General features: G+C 38.5%; 1 protein-coding gene across 1 annotated transcript in view; it reads left to right on the plus strand.

The window, feature by feature from the left end:
* RNF175 (ring finger protein 175) overlaps window positions 1-16,058 on the plus strand; it is a gene marked incomplete at both ends in the record, with an annotated part of 43,043 nt that overhangs the window by 5,555 nt on the left and 21,430 nt on the right. The window contains 2 exons of the mRNA XM_080796888.1: window positions 1,076-1,113; window positions 3,842-3,983. Of these exons, the coding sequence (XP_080653014.1) occupies window positions 1,076-1,113; window positions 3,842-3,983 (180 nt within the window). The remainder of the gene's footprint in view (window positions 1-1,075; window positions 1,114-3,841; window positions 3,984-16,058) is intronic.

The following is a 16,058-nucleotide window of genomic DNA, read 5'->3' on the forward strand; positions in this document are numbered from 1 at the left end:
CCAAAGTCCCACAAGTTTTCCACCATCCCTTTAGGCAAGGCTCTGACCCTGAGCTCCTCCTGGCTAACCACCGTCATCCTCAAAATAAAGCTCCAACTTTCATTCTGCCTAGAAAAAAAAAATCTGTTGCTTTTTTTAAGTTTATAATTTCTGGTCTCTACTTCATACTTAGAAATACATTGTCTACTACATGATTATTAAAACATTTACCATATTTTCTTCTAGTGCTTTTAAGACTTTCTTTTTTTTTTTTTTTTTTAAGATTTATTTATTTATTTATTTGAGAGAGAGAGAGTAATGAGCAGGGGAGGAGCAGAGAGAGAAACAGACTTCCCACTGATCAGGGAGCCTGATATGGGGCTTGATCCCAAGACCCTGGGATCATGACCTGAGCTGAAAAGAGACACTTAACCAACTGAGCCACCAGGTGCCCCAAGACTTTCTCTTTTACAATTAAATATTTGGTCCACCTGAACTTTATTCTGAGGTGGGGTTTGGATACAGCTCTATAATTTTTTCCAAAACCACTTGTCTCAGCAACATTCGTTGAACAATCCATTTTTGTTCCTCACTGATGTGAAGTGATTCGTTTATCATATGTACTTGGGTCTGTTCCTGGATGCTGTCTGTGTTCTGTCCACTCATCTATCTTCCTAGTCCTGGACCAGTAATAGGAAGTTAATTTCTGTGGCTTTATTATGTATTTCAGTGTCTGGTAGGCCACTTCTCCAGTATTTACTCTTCTCCTGAGTTTTCCTGGCTATCCTTATATGCTTATTTTTCCAGATGAATTTTAGTGTTACTTTAGTTTCCAAAATAAATTCTTGTAAGATATTGAATGGGCTTGCCTAGTAACATACCAGAAAAAATTGTCAAAAAGTAGACTTCACCCTACAGAAAAATGTTGTAAAATAAGGGAACTACTACTAGAAAAGAGATGTCTCTGAAAATATCATCATCATCCTCATCCTCATCATTATCATTGTATTCATTTTTTCCCTCTGTACATTACAAGCTGGAAAAAAAACAAATTCTGAAAAGGGCTCTTTTTTTTTTTTTTTTTTTTTTTTTTCAGATCTCTCACACAAAGCTTTCTGCGGATGATGAGTGGAAGTAAGTAACAAGTCTTTTTTTTTTTTTTTTTTTTACAGCGGTTATCTAAAAATTCCATCTCCACCTTAACAGTTGGAGAAATTAAATGAAGCTGTGATTTATTTGTAAATGTCTCAGGCTACAGAAGGTGGGTTAGCACAGCATGCATGTGCACTGATAGGATGAACGTGAACCACCTGGATTTCATCTGTGTCCTACAGTGGGCCCCACACAGTCCCTCAAAACTGGATTTGTATGTCCTTCAAAATAGGGCAGTGTCAACTTAGTATTTATTTTAGGCATAAGATACATCTGGTTTTCTATATATGCTGTTTCCCCTGTGTTCTAGTACTTACTATAGGGCCATTAGGGCCCTGTGGGCACCAAAAGAGATAAAATAAAAATGAAAAGTTCTTCCTTGCATTATGGTAATCAATGATGAATGTATTTCTAATCAAAATAGGAAATTCTTATTATATTTGCACACTATACTTTCCAAAGTATACTTTCCAAAGTAATTTTACACAGGTTAACCACTTGAGATAGGTTTTCATTATATATACACAAAGTTGATGCATGTCATAAAGCATAGTTTATGTCTATGCAAGCCCTATTTTAGACTGATTATAAAGTCACTTTTCTGTCTCCCTGCCCAAAGTTGAAAGTTTGTTCATTAAGTAGAATATTAAATAGTTACTTTGGATTGGGGGCTGTAAAAACTGTAAGTGCTTGTACCCTTTAATTTTTCTTCACTTGCCATTTCTTCAAAGGAACGAGTGTATTTTTTAATGAGCTTCTGAAAATCATTCTTATCTCTTAAGCTCAGCTTCCGACACAGAGACTATTAACAATGTAATTTTATTCAGGTTGCTTACCTGATAGGGACTTTAACTTCTTCATTTGATAAAGGTAGGGGTGTCCGTACATCTAATGTGCCTCCCAGCATCCAGGTTCTAAGATCCATCTCAAAGGAGAACTCAGGCACTATTTACTAGGCTCTGCAGGCTCATTGCTACACGTTCTCCAGCAGGGGGCACCCTCAGTGCCCTTTTCGGAAGCACTTGGTACTTCACTCTTCAGAGTAGTGGTGGAAATTACTGATAAAGGGGGAGAACCCAGCCCACATACCCAGTGAGTGCCTTTAAAAGGTCACAGTCTCACAGCACAGAATAGTACCCTGCAGTGTTTTCTGATCAGTACAGCAAATGCACACTATATCCAGTCATAAGTGGAAACTTCAAGAGATTTCGTGACTGATGGTGCCCCATCCAGAGCAAAAGGTAATGCTAACCACTATTTATGAAGTACTTGATTGGCAACATTCAGAATTTTCCCATTTTCCCTAATCCTGACCCTGGACTGCTCTCTCTTCCTCTAACCCAGTGGTTCTCAATCTTGGCTGCACCTGAAAATCACATGTGGAACTTGAACTGCTATAACAAGTACCACAGCTCTGGTGGCTTAAATGACAAAAATTTCGTTTCTCATAGTTCTGGAGGCAAGAAGTCAAAGGTTAAGGTATCAGCAGGTCTGGTTTCTCCCAACCCTTCTTGGCTTGCAGCTGCCTTACACTCTTCCCTCCATGCGAGTTTATATATAAAAATCTTCTTAGATGGACACCAGTCAGATTGGATTGGGGCCCATTCACGGACAGCATTGAACCTTAGCTAACTCCTTAAAGTTCCTATCTCCAAATACAGTCACCTTCTGAGGAACTGGGAGGTAGGACTTGAGCATATGAATGGGGGTGGGCACGGTTCAGCCCATGTAAGGCACAGAAACGGCCATTTAATTGATCTAGTCATGGCTCGGACCTTGGGACTTTTAAAAGCTCCCGAGTGATTTTCAGTTTACAGCCAACATCAAGAACCACTGCTCTAGGTTTCCTCCAAAGCTACTTCGGCTATGGGAAGTTAAACCAGATGACGTACTATAATTATGTTTTCTCTACCTTTATGCAAAGCCAAGAGTTCATCTAAAAACTGAGACATTCAGCCATCAACTGAATGTTTGTACCTGCCTAAGATAATACATGGGCTTCTTCTTTCCCCTTATAATGAAAAAAAAAAAAATGTATACAGCTCACTGAGGAGTTTTCTGGAGTCCTTTGGATAAGTTTATCTTCATCAGTACCATGTGCGGTATATCCTTTTACTTCAGAATATTTAAAGTTACTTGGAATTACCACTATTTTACTATTTTGAATTCCAAAAATGGCAGTTTCATATGGTTTAACATGATAATCATTATTATTCCTCATTTAAGAACAAATAACATGGGCTTTAGAGTTTTAGAACAGTCCTGTGAGGTACAGAGGGATGACAATTTTAAGTTTGCAAAGGAAGATACCGCGGTGCAGAAGGGATGAGTGACTTCTGCGAGTCTGTATGACGATGATGTGCTGGACTGGGGACTGGCACCCAGGTCTTTCCAGAGCCCATCAGTGACTTTCTTGGCCCCATCATTTCACTTGAAAGGACGAGGCTGAAGCCCAAACCACACAGGCTAGTTAAGGGCTGAGAGGAATTGGTTTCCCTAATGAACTCAGGCTCCTCCTATCTGCTGCCCCCTCCTCAAGCCTGAGAGAAAAGGCAAAACCAAGAAAAACTTAGGAAAACTGTACTCAAACGTAAAACGCCCTACGTTTGAAATCTCCAGTTGCTTTCCACGAGCCCAGACATTTTGTTCCCCTAAATGTGCAGTGCAAGGGTTGAAGGCTTTTTCAGATGACGTCATTTGCTGGTTCCAGCCTGCAGCAGGAGAGGATACACAAGACGCACCGGGGCCATGAGTCCATGCACGTGGAGATGATCTTGATCTTCCTCTGCACCCTGGTCATCGCCCAGATAGTGCTGGTACAGTGGAGACAAAAGCATGGCCGGTCCTACAACGTGAGTTGCCCCCAGGGGCCTCTGGAAGCCTGCTCCTCTTCCTGCTGCATCCTTCCTTTCTCACCGCTTTGAAGGAAACCCTTTGGTTTAAGTCAGTGGCTCTCAACAGGGTGCAGTTTTGCCCCCAGGAATTACATGGCAACATTTGGAAACATTTTCAATTGTCATGCCTTAGTGGGAGGGGAGAGGGAAATGGGAGATGCTTCTGGCATCTGGTGGGTAGAGGCCACAGATGCCACTAAACATGCAGAGGACAGCTCCTCCTATCGCTAGTGACAAGACTAAGAAACTTTGGTTTAAGTGAATTAGTTTTCCTTTAGCATGATCAACTTCTACAATTCTTTTTTTTTTTTAAGATTTTATTTATTTATTTGACAGTCAGAGATCACAAGTAGGCAGAGAGGCAGGCAGAGAGAAAGAGGAAGGGAAGCAGGCTCCCCACCGAGCAGAGAGCCCGATGCGGGGCTCGATCCCAGGACCCTGGGATCATGACCCGAGCCGAAGGCAGAGGCCTTAACCCACTGAGCAACCCAGGTGCCCCTCGCATGATCAGCTTCTGTGAGTGGCCTAGGAAAAGGCAGATTGGGATCTGCAGCAGCAAAAGATTGAGGCTAACTTTGTTTAATTAGCAATAAACTCAACTGGCATCAATAGTTGGCATATCCGTGGAAATGGGTTAATGCAAATGTTATACTGACCTCAGCAACACAAAGCATGATCCCATTGGCAAAGACCAATCCCACTTGAGTGTGTCCATGAGAACCTTACCATCTTGGGGCCTCAGGATCATAGCCTGAGATCTTGCCATTATAATGTTTCCAGCAGTGGTTCTCAAATCTTAAGGTGCATCAGAATCACCTGGAGAGGTGAATCAGACTGTTAATCAGATTCCCAGGTCTCACCCCCAAAGTCTCTGATTCAATAGGAGCCCAAGAATTTGCGTGTCTGACGAGTTCCCAGGTGGTGCTGATGCTCTTGGCCAGAGACCACATTTGAGAACCAATCATTTAGACTTGAGTATGTTGCAAAGAAAGAAGGTCCTCATTTAACACTCCACATGGTTCTGGGTCTTAGACTGGTCATTATATAAGAAGACTTGTCTGTGACATATGAAGTGCTGGCTTAGACCAGTATTTTATTGTATTTTATTTTTACCCATTATAGAAATTATTCCCTGTGTAGCACAGGGTCTGAAGGGATTCTTTTGAATTCTGTAGAATGTTTAAGTTTAGACAAGTGGCACATTTTATTTAGAAAGGGAAATCTTGTCTTTTTGTTGTTTAAGCAAACACACTAATTTTCTGCTATGTACCACTGTCTTGTCAATTAAAATAAACATCCTCTATATAGTACTTGAACAAATTGTTTTTTAAAAGAAAAAGACTGGGGGCACCTGGGTGGCTCAGTGGTTTAAGCCTCTGCCTTCGGCTCAGGTTATGGTCTCAGGGTCCTGGGATCGAGCCCCGCATCGGGCTCTCTGCTCAGCAGGAGCCTGCTTCCCCCTCTCTCTGTCTGCCTCTCTGCCTAGCTCTGATTTCTCTCTGTCAAATAAATAAAAAAAAAAAAAAAAAAAAAACACGTAAAAGAAAAAGACTGGAATAAAACTTCATAAGTTTCACTCATATCAAAGAAAAGCTTCTTAAATATAACAACTATGGTTTTCTCATCTGCAAAATGGAAATAACCTAATATTCAGAATTTCTCGCGTCCTTAAGAAGAAAACTGGATTCTTAAGGAAACCACTCATAGCCCTGTTCCATCATTCCCTTATAACTGATAATGATCTCTGGATTAGATATTTTAAAACATGCTCAGTTTCCATGACAACTCTGGTGTAAATTTTACATAGAAAGCCTCCTAAAAGGAAATGCCTCGTGAGCCAGCTGACCTGCACTATGTCCCACTACTCCTCCACCATTTTTATTTGATGATTTTCAAGGTAGCTTATGCCAAAAAGAATTTGTCCCTGTCTTATATTTGGAGAAATTGCCCCTCTGTCAGTTCTCTGAAGATGTATTTCACGACACCAGTCGATGTTGGGCTCACACACTGGTTCTACCTAGCCACAAACAGATCAGCCCGTGAATCAGAGGCCACTTGAAGGACTTGTTGCCTTTGGAGGTTTGAACCCTTGATGACTCAGGCTACACTGGCACCAGGTAGACATCCTTGAGCTTAACAAGTGTTGGGTAGCTGGAGTGGTCTTCCCAAATTGTTTCCTGTCGCTCACCGCCACAAGTTGTGCTGCCTGAAATAACTTTCTGGGCTTGTTACTTTTGCTTGCACCCCATCCCTCACCAACAACTGGACTCCCTTAATCCCCCAACTTCTGCTCTCCAAGGTTGCTGTTTCTGTGTTCTTCTATCACACAGCTCCTCTATTTTATGGTTACCCAGAGGGACTCTGAGAACCCCTTGCAGTTGACCAGATGCCTGTGATAGGAGCCTCTCGTAGAGTGATCTTGCCTGGCACTCTAGCGAAGCCAGGAGCCTAGATAAAGATACCCCGCAGTGGTCAAGGACTATTTGGGTCTCGTGGTGGCCCTTTGGGACTCTCCTAGATTAGCTCATAGACATGCTTGCCTTCTAGAATATTTTGTACTTCTTTGCCCATCAGTCCATCTATATCTATGATCGCATGTCCCAAAGGAATGGGTGGAGCAGTCCCTTTCCCCTTCATGTCTCTGTTGACAATATTTGGCTCAAGGTGAGAGCCAGCATGTGAGGCTGATCTTTCCCATACTGCTGCCTCAGATTTACCCCATACTTTGCAATTCTTAAGTGTTCAATGCCAGATCCAGGCATCAGAACACAGCCATTTCAGAAACTCTTGGTGGTACCTGCAAACCCTGAATCTGGAAATGATTTCCAGAGCAACAGTAGCTGATTCTAGCACCAGTTTCCAGCATTCTCACTGTACCATGCGTGAACCGTAACAAAAAAACCCCTTTGCCTGACATACGTCTCAACTTTGGGATGGAATTTGATATGGTCATGTTTCCACAAATGCTGACCTGAACAGCCTTATCATCCAGGGAGAACCTAACTTTTATATTGTTTCTCTTGGCACCTAAGATTATGTGACACCTACCAGAGCTACAAAGAGCTTTGAACACAGTTACAAGATTCAAGAGTTCCTGGCTCTTTTTTACAAGGGGCCATGTACGAGGATTTATTTCTATTATTTAATTTTGTAATCTCCATCAGTATATTGGTAATATATTAATATTTATAACATGTTAATTATAATTACTATTATATATAAATTACTAAATATAAAAATTTATATACAAATTACTGTTACAGTTATAGTTGTGATAGTGAGCTTTTTATATATTAAGTTACCTTGGGAGATAATTATTTTTTATTCCTTTTGTGAATTATAGTTCAGAGAGATTAAATAACCTGGTCAAGTTTGTATAACTAATTAGTTGTGGAGTAGAGACTAGAATCCAGCCTCACTAGGTTGTTTGTTTTTTTTTTCATATCAAGGATGAGTTCCTTAAATATCTCTGAACCATGGTTTCCTAATCTGCAAAATGGAAATACTGAAGAAAGGAACCTGTCTCCAAAGTTATTGTGATTCAGAAACATTGTCCTGTGAGAACTTCTAGCTTAGTGACTGATATATACTGAGTGTTCAGTACCATTAGTTGACTCTGAGTGCATTCAAGAGAAATTGATGTATGTAACAGTTTCACAAATTTAGCCACACATTGTAAAAGCAGTTTACTAATAAAAGAATCCTTTTCCAAACACACCAACCTAGATTTCTATACCCAGAAAAATTACCTTTCAAAAGTGGAAGTGAAATAATTTCTCTCTCAGATAAACAAAAAAAAAAAAAAAAATGGGGTAATACATTAATAGTAGACTTGACTATAAGAAATGTTAAAAGAAGTTCTTCAGAAAGATAGAAAATTATATAGGTCAGAAACTCAAGTCTACATAAAGAAATAGAGTGTCAGAAAAGGAATAAATGAAGATAAAATAAGATACTTCTTATTCTTAACTGACCAAATAGATAACTATTTGTTCAAAGTAGTAATTGTAACAATGTACAATTGACCCTTGAACAACAGAAGGGTTCAGGATGCTGACCCCCCACATAGTTGAAAATCTGCTTATAACTTCTGACTTCCCAAGAACTTAACTACTAAATAGCCTACTGTTGACCAGAAGCCTTACCATTAACATAAAGAGTCAGTTGCCACATATTGGATATGTTATATGTTATACACTGTATTCTTACAATAAAGTAAACTAAAGAAAGAAAATGTTATTAAAATTATAAGGAGGACAAAATACATTTATGATAAGGTACTGTCAAAAAATCCACATATAAGCGGACCCATGCAGTTCATATCAATGTTGTTCAAGGGTTTACTGTACTGGTTGATTGTAGTATATGGGTAAACGACATGAATGACAGCAGTGTTAGAAGAAACATGAGGGAGGAATTGGGATTTCTGTGTTATAAGATACTTGCACTACCTGTGAAACAGAATAGTATAATTTGAGAACAGACTTTGATTAGTTGTAAATGTATATTGCAAACTCTAGGGCAACCACTGAAACACTTTTTTAAAAATATGTAATTAGAGCACCTGGGAGGCTCAGTCAGTTAAGCGTCCAACTCTTGACTTTGGCCCAGGTCGTGATCTCAGTCATGAGATTGATCCCTGTGCTGGGCTCTGTGCTGGCATGGAACCTGCTTAAGATTCTTCCTTTCCCTCTCCCACTACCCCTCTCCCCAGCTCCACTTGTGTGCATGCATGCCCGTGCTCTCTCTCTCTCTTTCTTAAAAAATACATATACTAAGAGAGGAGAGAAAATGGAATCATAAAATTCTCACTTAAAGCCAGAGAGCCTAAAAAAGGGGGGTGGGGCAGAGAGGAAAAGAAACAAAAAATTATGCAACAAACAGAACACAGTTACAAATATAGTAGATAGTAATCCAACTATATTAACAGTCCCTTCAAATGTACATAGTCTAAATACATCAATTAAAAGACAGAGATTGTCACTGTGAATCAAAAATAAAACAAATGAAAACTAAAAAACAAGACCCAATTATATGTTGTTGACAAGAAACTCATAAGAATACAGATGTAAACATCAGGGAGAAAAAAGGGGCAATACATAATGATAAAAGAGTCAGTTATTAAAAGGGAGTAACAATTCTTAATGTGTATATACATAACAAGAGAACATCAAAATATACAAGGCAAAAACTGATTGAACTGCAAGGAGAAATTGACAAATCCACTGCTTAGTTGGATAAACAGCTTCCCTTCAGCAGTTGATAGAGTAAGAAGGCAGAAAATTGGTGAGGATAGAGTTGATCTGAAAAGCATGATTCATCGATCTATGCTAATTGATATTTATCAAATACTTCATCCAACAACAGAAAAGTACACATTCTTCTCAAGCTCACATAAAACATTCACTAAGATAGACCACATTCAGGACATAAAACACACCAAAAAATTTGTTAAAGAATTTAAGTATACAAAGTATACTCTCAGACCACAAAAATTAAATTAGAAATCAATAACAGAAAGATAGCTGGAAAAATCCTGAGATATTTAGAGATTAAACAACACATGAGACAAAGAGAAGGACTCAAGAGAAACTAAAAAATAATTTTAATTAAGTGAAACAAAAATACAACATATCAAAATTTGTGGGATAAAGTTAAAGCAGTGCTTAGAGGGAAATTTATAGCATTGAATGCATGTATTAGAAAAGAAGAAAGACCTAAAATCAGTTAAGCATCTACTTTAGGAAACTAAAAAAAGGAGTAATTTAAACTTACAGCAGTCAGGGGAAAAGAAATAACAAAAATTAGGGAAAAGAAATAATAAAAATTAGGGAAAAGAAATAATAAAAATTAGGGCAAAAATTGAATTGAAAACAGAAAACCAATAGAGAAGCTCAAAGAAACCAAAAACTGTTGTGTTTTTTTTTTTTAAGGTCAGTAAATCTGATAGAGCTGTAGCCAGCAAACCAAGAAAAATAAGAGAACACAAATTACTAATATCATAAAAGAAAGACAGGTCATCATTATTGATCCTATGGACATAAAAAGAAAATAATGTACTATTATGAATAGCTCTATGCCCACAAATCTAGGTAGCCTAAATAGAATAGACTGATTCTTCGAAAAACACAAACGATACCAAAACTCACACAAGGAAAAATGAGTAATCTGAATAGGCCTATATCTATTTTTTCTCAGATATAATTGATATATAACACTGCATTAATTTTAAGTGAGGTGTGCAACTTCATGATTTGATCTATGCATATGATGTGAAATTATTACCACAATAAATTTAGTTAACATCCATCACTACACATAGTTATAATTTTGTGTGTGTGGTGAGAACTTTTAAGATCTTCTCTCTTAGCAACTTTCAAATACACATTATTGTTAACTATAGTCACCATGATGTACATTACATCCCCAAGACTTATTTAATCTTATAACTTGAAGTTTGAAGATTTATACCTTTTGGCCACCATCACCCATTTAACCCTCCCCATACTTCCTGCCTCTGGTGGATATCTATTTTTAAACACTGAGTCAAGGCACCCAGGTGGCTCAGTCTGTTAAGCATTGGACTCTTGATTTTAGCTCAGGTCATGCTCTCAGGTCTGTGAGATTAAGCCCCGCATCAGGCCCTGCACTGGGCCTGTAGCCTGCTTAATACTCTGTCTCTCCCTCTTCCCCACCGAACTCTGCTCTTTCTCAAAAAAAAATTTTTTTTTGAGTCAATAATTAATATCTTTCTAAAAAAGGAGCACCAAGCCCAGACGATTTCAATTGTGAATTCTACAAAACATTTAAGGAAGAATTCTTTACAATCTTCCAAAAAGTAAAAACGCATCAGAACTCATTCTTTGAGGCCAGCATTACCCTAATACCAAAATCTGATGAAGATACTACAAGAAGGAGAAATCATACCAATACCTCTCATGAACACAAATGTAAAAATCCCTCACAAAATACTAGCAAATCAAATTAAACAATGTATAAAAGGAATTATACACTATGGCCAAATGGGATTTACTCCAAATATGTAAGGTTGGTTCAAAAATAACAAATGAATTTATGTAATCAATCACATTATGACACTGAAGAAGAAAAAAGTCTATGATCATGTTAATAGATGTAGAAAAAAGCATTTTACAGGGTCCAACACCCATTCATATAAAAATTATCAGCAACCTAGAAATAGAGAACTTCCTCAAATTGATAAAGAATATCTATTAAAAAAACCTACACGGGGCGCCTGGGTGGCTCAGTGGGTTAAAGCCTCTGCCTTCGGCTCGGGTCGTGATCCCGGGGTCCTGGGATAGAGCCCCGCATCTGGCTCTCTGCTCAGCAGGGAGCCTGCTTCTTCCTCTCTCTCTGCCTGCTTGTGATCTCTGTCTGTCAAAAAAATAAAATCTTAAAAAAAAAAAAAACCTACAGCTAGGATTACACTTAATGATGAGAAACAGGTTGCTTTCCCCTTAAGATAAGGAAGAATACAAGAAAATCTCTTCTCACCACTCCTATCTGAATTGTACTGTAAGTCTTGGCTACTACAATAAAACAGAAAAGGGGGGTCAGATAAATAGTATACAGATTGGGAAGGAAGAAATGGGAAGGAAGATATAAAAGCTCCTTTGTAGATGACATGACTTATGTAGAAAACTCCAAAGAATCAACAACAACAAAAACAACCCTGGAACTAATAACTGATTATAACAAAGTTGTGGGATATAAGGTCAATATACAAAAGACTATTGCTTTCTTATATACTAGCAATGAACAACTGGAATTTGAAATCAAAACACAATACCAGGGGCGCCTGGGTGGCTCAGCGGGTTGGAGCCTCTGCCTTCGGCTCAGGTCATGATCTCAGGGTCCTGGGATCGAGCCCCACGTCAGGCTCTCTGCTCAGCGGGGAGCCTGCTTCCCCCTCTCTCTCTGCCTGTCTCTCTGTCTACTCGTGATTTCTGTCTGTCAAATGAATAAATAAAATCTTTGAGAAAAAACACAATACCATTTACAATAGCACTCAAAAAAGGAATATTTAGGTATAAATCTGACAAAATATGTGCAAGATGTATATGCAAAAACTGAGGAGACCTAAAACAAATGGAAAGATAATCCATATTCATGGATTGAAAGATTCGGTATCATTAAGATATTGATCTATAGATTCAATACAATCCCAATCAAAAATCATAGCAAGCTATTTTGCGAATATCAACAAACTAAATCTGCATTTTATATGGAAAGGTTAAAGACCCATAATAGGCAACAACACTAAAGAAAACAATGTTGGAGGATTGACTCTAACTTCAAGGCTTATTGTAAAGCTATAGTAATCAATACAGTGTGACATTTGTGAAAGAATAGACATTTAGATCAATGGACTAGAACAGAGAGCCCATAAATAGACCCACACAAATACAGTCAACTAATCCATGACAAAGGGGCAAAGATAATTCAATGAAGAAAGAATAGTCTTTCTAACAAATGGTGCTGGAACAACTGGACACCCATAGGGAAAAAAAAAAGAAAAAATCTGGAACATATATTTCACTAAAATTAACTTGGGATGACTGGGTGGCTCAATTGGTTAAAAATCTGCCTTCAGCTCAGGTCGTGATCCTGGGGTCCTGGGATCAAGCCCTGCATCGGGCTCCTTGCTTGGCAGGGAGACTGCCTCTCCCTCTGCATGCTGCTCCCCCTGCTTATGCTCTCTCTCTGTCTCTCTGACAAATAAATTAATAAAATCTTTTAAAAAGTTAAATTAACTCAAAGTAGATCACAGATCTAAATGTAAAGTGCAAAACTATAAACTTCTAGAAGATAACATGGGAGCAAAATCTTGGTGAATTTAGAACACAAAAAGCTTGATACATGAAAGAAAATATTGGTAGGTTGGACTTTATTGCAATTAAACTGCTCTGTGAGAGATACTATGAAGAGAATGAAAAGACAAGTCGCAGACTGGGAGAAAATAACTGCAAAACAAACATCCATCCCAGGACAGTTACCCCAAATATGCTTAAAACTCAATGATAAGAAAATAAGTTAAATGCCAAAAGATCTGAAAAGAGAGCTCATCAAGGAAATATACAAATGGCAAATAAACATATGAAAAGTAGTTCATCAGCATATGTTATTAGGAAACTGCAAATTAAAACAATAATAAGATACTAATACACACATATTAGAATGATTATGATCCAAAGAAATTGACAATGCCAAATGCTGATGAGGACGCAGAAAGCAGGAAATCTTAGTGGGAATTCAAAATGCTAAAGCCACTCTGGAAGTCCCCTGGGCAGTTTCCCATAAAGCATCGTCTTCCTACGTGATCCAGCAATCACACTACTAGGTGTTTACCCAGTTGAACTGAAAGTCTACATTGACATAAAAACCTGCATGCAAATATTTAATAGTGCCTTTATTCATAATTACCCAAAACTGGAAACAACCAAGCTGTCCTTTAAAATTGGAATAGATAAGCAAATTGTGGTATATCCATACAATGGAATATTAGTCTGCAGTAAAAGGGTAGAAGCTATCAAGCCATGAAAGGACATGAAAGAAACTTGATTAAACAAGCTCATCTGAAAAGGCTGCCTGCTGTAGGATTCCAATAATACATTCTGAGAAAATGATCATTGGCATGATCATAATATGACCATTGGTTATCAGTGGCTCAAGGAGGGAAAAGGGAAGGACAAACAAGTGAAATGAGGACTTTAGGGCCATAATATTGACCTGCATTATACTTTAATTGTGGATACAAAATTGTATGCATTTGTCAAATCCCCCTGAACAGTACAGGACACCGAGCGGAAGTTAAGGCATGCCAATTTTTTAAAATTCATTTAGGAGATTGAAGAATTCCCAGGAAATGCAGATGGTGACATTACAAATGTATGAAACAACCTCACTGAAGGGAATTAGGGGGGAAAGGTGCTGCTTTAAGTGCCTTTGGAAATCAGAGGAGTCTATAGCAGTAAGGCAGTGGGAATTGCACGTGAGCAATTGATAAAAAGTGTCCCATGGGAGTACGGCAAACGCCATACTGCTCTATATGTATCCTGGAAGGGAACAATTAAGAAATAAATGGCACATGGTGGGAGCCAAGTCACTTATTATTTATTCACACCTTGAAGGTATTATCTACTACATATAAAATAGTATTCGTTTCACATCATTTCATGAACAATTTGGATTTCAGGGGGGAGGGAACTAATCCAAAGTGCTGGAAACATTTTCAGATTACAACTTTTAAGAAATGTCTAGCTTCTGAAGTGACTGTTTAATTTGTCTTAGATTCTGTTCCATGGTCTGTAGGAACTGTATGTGTGTCAGAGCAGCTTATTATAAATACCCAGAGCAAAGGAAACATGTTATTTAGAAAACAACATTTAAAAATAGAACATTAACTGCTCCTGTGTGATGTCAAAAAGTGAAGAGAGAAAGTAGGTGAGAAGTGGAAAATTCTTGTTTTGTTTGGAATATTACTAAATACCTGGATGTTTCCAAATAGTCACAGTTTGAGTACAAGATAGAGCATCTGGATATTTGAATTTTTCTCTTTTCAGCTCATAGTGTTGATATGGTGTGGACTTGGCAGAACTTCAAAGTTAAATTATTTCCAAATGCTTTCAATAGCATTTTTTAAACAGCATTTAATTAAAAAATAAAATCTCATTCAACACCACCCTCTCCACCTCCTTTTATATATCCTACTTTTCATATCTGCAGGAAATAGGGGGAAGGGGCCAAAAAAGAATCCTTGTTCTTCTCTTCAGATCACTAGAAGGCCTGATGACTACATACATAGAATTTGGACTTCAGACACACTGTTAACTTGCCTCCACACACAGGCAAATAATTTGCCACAGATTGAAATATTGCTCTATTTAAATCAATTTCCTGCCTGTTAATAGCTGTGAAACACTAGAACGTATTACCATACCAGTAAAGCCTTATGCCTCCTTGAATCTTTTTAAAATGAGGCAACACACAAACAGATACAGTTTCATACATACATAACATTGCAGAATCTCCTTGAAGAATTTGAAGAGCAAAATCAACAGTCTGAACTGATTTGAAGATAGAAGTAAGGACCAAGCGAAAATCTAATGGCCCTTCGTATGCCAAGATTCCGTCTTCCTACTTGTCTGATTTATGTCCATGCTCCTTCATTGCCTTGGCACTAATCACAGCAGCAGTATTTCCTGGAGTCGTTTATTTACATGATAATTGTCTGCTTACCTCTGGCATCTCCTTGCTCTTCTGCACCTCCACCTGCACAAATACACAGAGACACATGGACAAATGGCTGCAAATACTTAGGGATTTGCAGTGCAAAGGAAATGAGCATCACATAACTTCCTCCTTCTGCCCCTCCTTCCCTCCCTCCCTGCCTCCTTCTCTCTCTCTCTTTCTCTCTCTCTCTTCTTTCTCTCTCCCACCTCCCTTTCCTTCTCTCTTTCTTTTATGTTGTGTGATCCAATCATCATTCTATATAATTAGGCCAATAAGAAGCTATCTTTGTTTTGACTCGATTTGCTATTCTTTTCCGATTTATGATGTGCCTAGCTCCAAGAAAAAGCATGGTACCTTTGGGCAGCATCTGATTCGTCAGGAAATTCCTTCTGCCACAACATGTGGGTGGGAAGAACATTTGGTGATGGGATCCAGATGCACAGGCTGCCCTTGGCCAGGAATGCAGCTGTATTTTATATGCACGTGCCCAGATGGTGACCCCTCTGGCATTATTAATGTGTCCCAGCTGCCAGGCCTCCTCATTTGCAAGCATGCACCTCGATTTCACAGATTTCGTGTATTTATTTATGAGGCACCAAATTCCTACATTTCATATGTGGCAGTTGCTATTAAAATGAGAAGTTTGAACTGCTCTGGAAATTGATAAAGAATCTTTTAAATTGATACGAAATGTGGCCCTCGTTTCAAAATGACCTCTACAACTAGTGAATTCGTAATGCACATTTCTAACCTTGCCCCGTGCATGTTGAGAAAATATGG

Source organism: Martes martes (genome assembly GCF_963455335.1).
Source record: "Martes martes genome assembly, chromosome: 2".
Classification (NCBI taxonomy): Eukaryota; Metazoa; Chordata; class Mammalia; order Carnivora; family Mustelidae; genus Martes; species Martes martes.